Genomic DNA, 2,165 nt, shown 5'->3' with positions numbered 1-2,165 from the left:
TATATTCTTTTCATTATACTTTTATTCCTTTATTTTCAAAAAAACTATATGAAAGTTATTTTATTTTTGTTTATTTATTTGGACTTTCTCTTTTCAACAATTTTATTGAATAGTTTGTTGTGTAAACAACAAAGAATTCTTTAAGAAAATAAGATCAATAATAGTTATCTAGTATAAATAACTTGACTATTAATAACAGTAAATACCAAAATTGAATTTATTATTGTAAAAAAATATTTAGCTCTATAAAATAAACATATTGCAAACAAAAAAATAATGAAAGAAAAGGATATAACACTGAAACTATATTAATAAAAGGATGAGTGTTATTATTTATTTATTCTACATACTATGGTCTAATATAGAAAGTTATTGTTATAACTTCTTTTAATATTCAATTTTATCTTTTTTTATGAAAATGAACTAAAAATAAAGAGAAAAATTTTTCTTCATGTTTATCTTTTTGTTTATTACAACAATCTTTGCTTATTGTGATTATTATAAAAATAATACACTCATTCATTTCAAAGATAAACCATGCACATTTAACCCTGAAGAATATACTTTTAGTATTTCTTCTTCAACAGTATTTAATTTATTAAATACTTCAAAACAATTAACAATTCAAATGGAGAATTCTAATGATGTTGACGTTTTTCTTGGTATGGATAAAATGAAAACAATGGTTGTACGTAAACAATATTATGCGTCAACAGAAAATCTAACAATACAAAGTTATGCTCAACAATACCAACACACATTATCTCTTTACTCTTTCTCATTAGAAAAAGATTTTGAATTAAATGTACAAACAAAAAATACAACTATTAGGTTTTCAAAAATTGATAACGAATTCCCCTTGAAGTATGTCATTAACTCAGTCGACGGAAACAGAATTGTTATTGTTCGTAGTTTTATGCCACCTACAGATTATATTCTCCTTAAAGGAAATGTTAATGTTGTAATTCAACCTGCTAATTCAAAAAGAAGACAAACATGTGAAACTGCATTTATTGGTATTGGAAATATTACTACCACCCCATTTAATTTCGATCTTTATGGTGTTCATCAAGATGATACTTACAAACCAATTGCTCTTTGTGAAAGAAATGGATATACTCGTTATACTGATTGTGTACAAAGTGAATATGAAGAATATATTAAAACTATAGATTCCAAAGAAGGGTGTTTATGTAAATTTTTATGGAATGACACTAAAGGAGTTCATTATAATAAATGGGATTGTCAGTTGTATTCTCAATATCTAGATTTAATTGCTTATTTACCTAATTCAGTAATTCAAGGAAAATGGAATGAAGTTCTTGTTAAAAACACTAATGCTACATTCGACAATGTTGAAATAAATACATTAATACTGAATAACACAAAATCAAGAGGATATATTAATACAAAACATCTCATCGTCACTGGAAAATCTTTCACTGAAAATATTCAAACTAATTCATTGGAATTAAATGGAGAATTATACACTCACCATCTTAATATTCATGAAGCAAATTATGTTTTAGGGTGTGTTGAAGGAGAATATTATAAAGTAGTTGAAAGAAATTCGCCATTTGCTATACAAGAGCGATGTTCAAATATTAAAGTTGAAGTTTAATTGAATTATTGGGTTTTAAAAATAGAAAGAGAGAAGACAATTGAAAATAGTTTTTCAAATAAAGAGTCAAAAGAACTTTAAGAAAGAGATGAAGTCAAAAAGAACGAAAGAAATAAGAAAAGAAGAAAATTCAAAGAATAAAGTGATAGTAAAGATATTATAAGAATATAGTTTTTGTAAAAAGAAAGGGAAAGTGTAGTTTTAGAAATTGCATCAGGGTTATGTAGAAGAATAACATGAGTTGAGATAATTGAGAAAGCATCTAAAGGGTTTAAAAAGAATACTTAAAGAGAAGAAAAAAAGGATAAGTTCAAACAATTGATGGATACATTAAGTTGGAATCATTCAGATAAAGTTCCAATGTATAAAGAAGTTAAAGAAGAAAGTCCATTTAAAATATTAAAAGAATGGGTTCAATTAGGAAATAAAATTGTGATATTTAATTCAGAACAACATGAAATGATGCCACATGGATTATGGAATAAAGTTTCAGGAAGGAAGAATATTATGTTTATTGTTATTAGTGAATATGGAGATATTTTTG

General features: G+C 25.1%; 2 protein-coding genes across 2 annotated transcripts in view, besides 1 other annotated feature; both read left to right on the top strand.

Moving 5' to 3' along the window:
* The window catches only part of EDI_287110 (uncharacterized protein), a gene marked incomplete at both ends in the record, with an annotated part of 792 nt that extends 679 nt beyond the window's left edge, over positions 1-113 (top strand). Inside the window, one exon of the mRNA XM_001733210.1 lies at positions 1-113. This exon is cut by the window's left edge and continues 679 nt beyond it. Within this exon, the coding sequence (XP_001733262.1) occupies positions 1-113 (113 nt within the window).
* A 338-nt stretch (positions 114-451) lies between these two features.
* EDI_287100 (uncharacterized protein) lies at positions 452-1,621 on the top strand (the record flags this gene model as incomplete). The annotated part of the gene is made up of 1 exon (XM_001734656.1): positions 452-1,621. One exon carries the CDS (start codon positions 452-454, stop codon positions 1,619-1,621), a length of 1,170 nt encoding a protein of 389 aa, XP_001734708.1.
* A 79-nt stretch (positions 1,622-1,700) lies between these two features.
* Positions 1,701-1,750: a microsatellite.
* Positions 1,751-2,165: the final 415 nt, after the last annotated feature.

This window comes from Entamoeba dispar, genomic scaffold, assembly GCF_000209125.1.
Source record: "Entamoeba dispar SAW760 scf_1105229458445 genomic scaffold, whole genome shotgun sequence".
NCBI classification, from domain to species: Eukaryota; Evosea; order Mastigamoebida; family Endamoebidae; genus Entamoeba; species Entamoeba dispar.
Note: the sequence above shows the minus strand (reverse complement) of the source record. Positions and strands in the feature narration are given on the sequence as shown.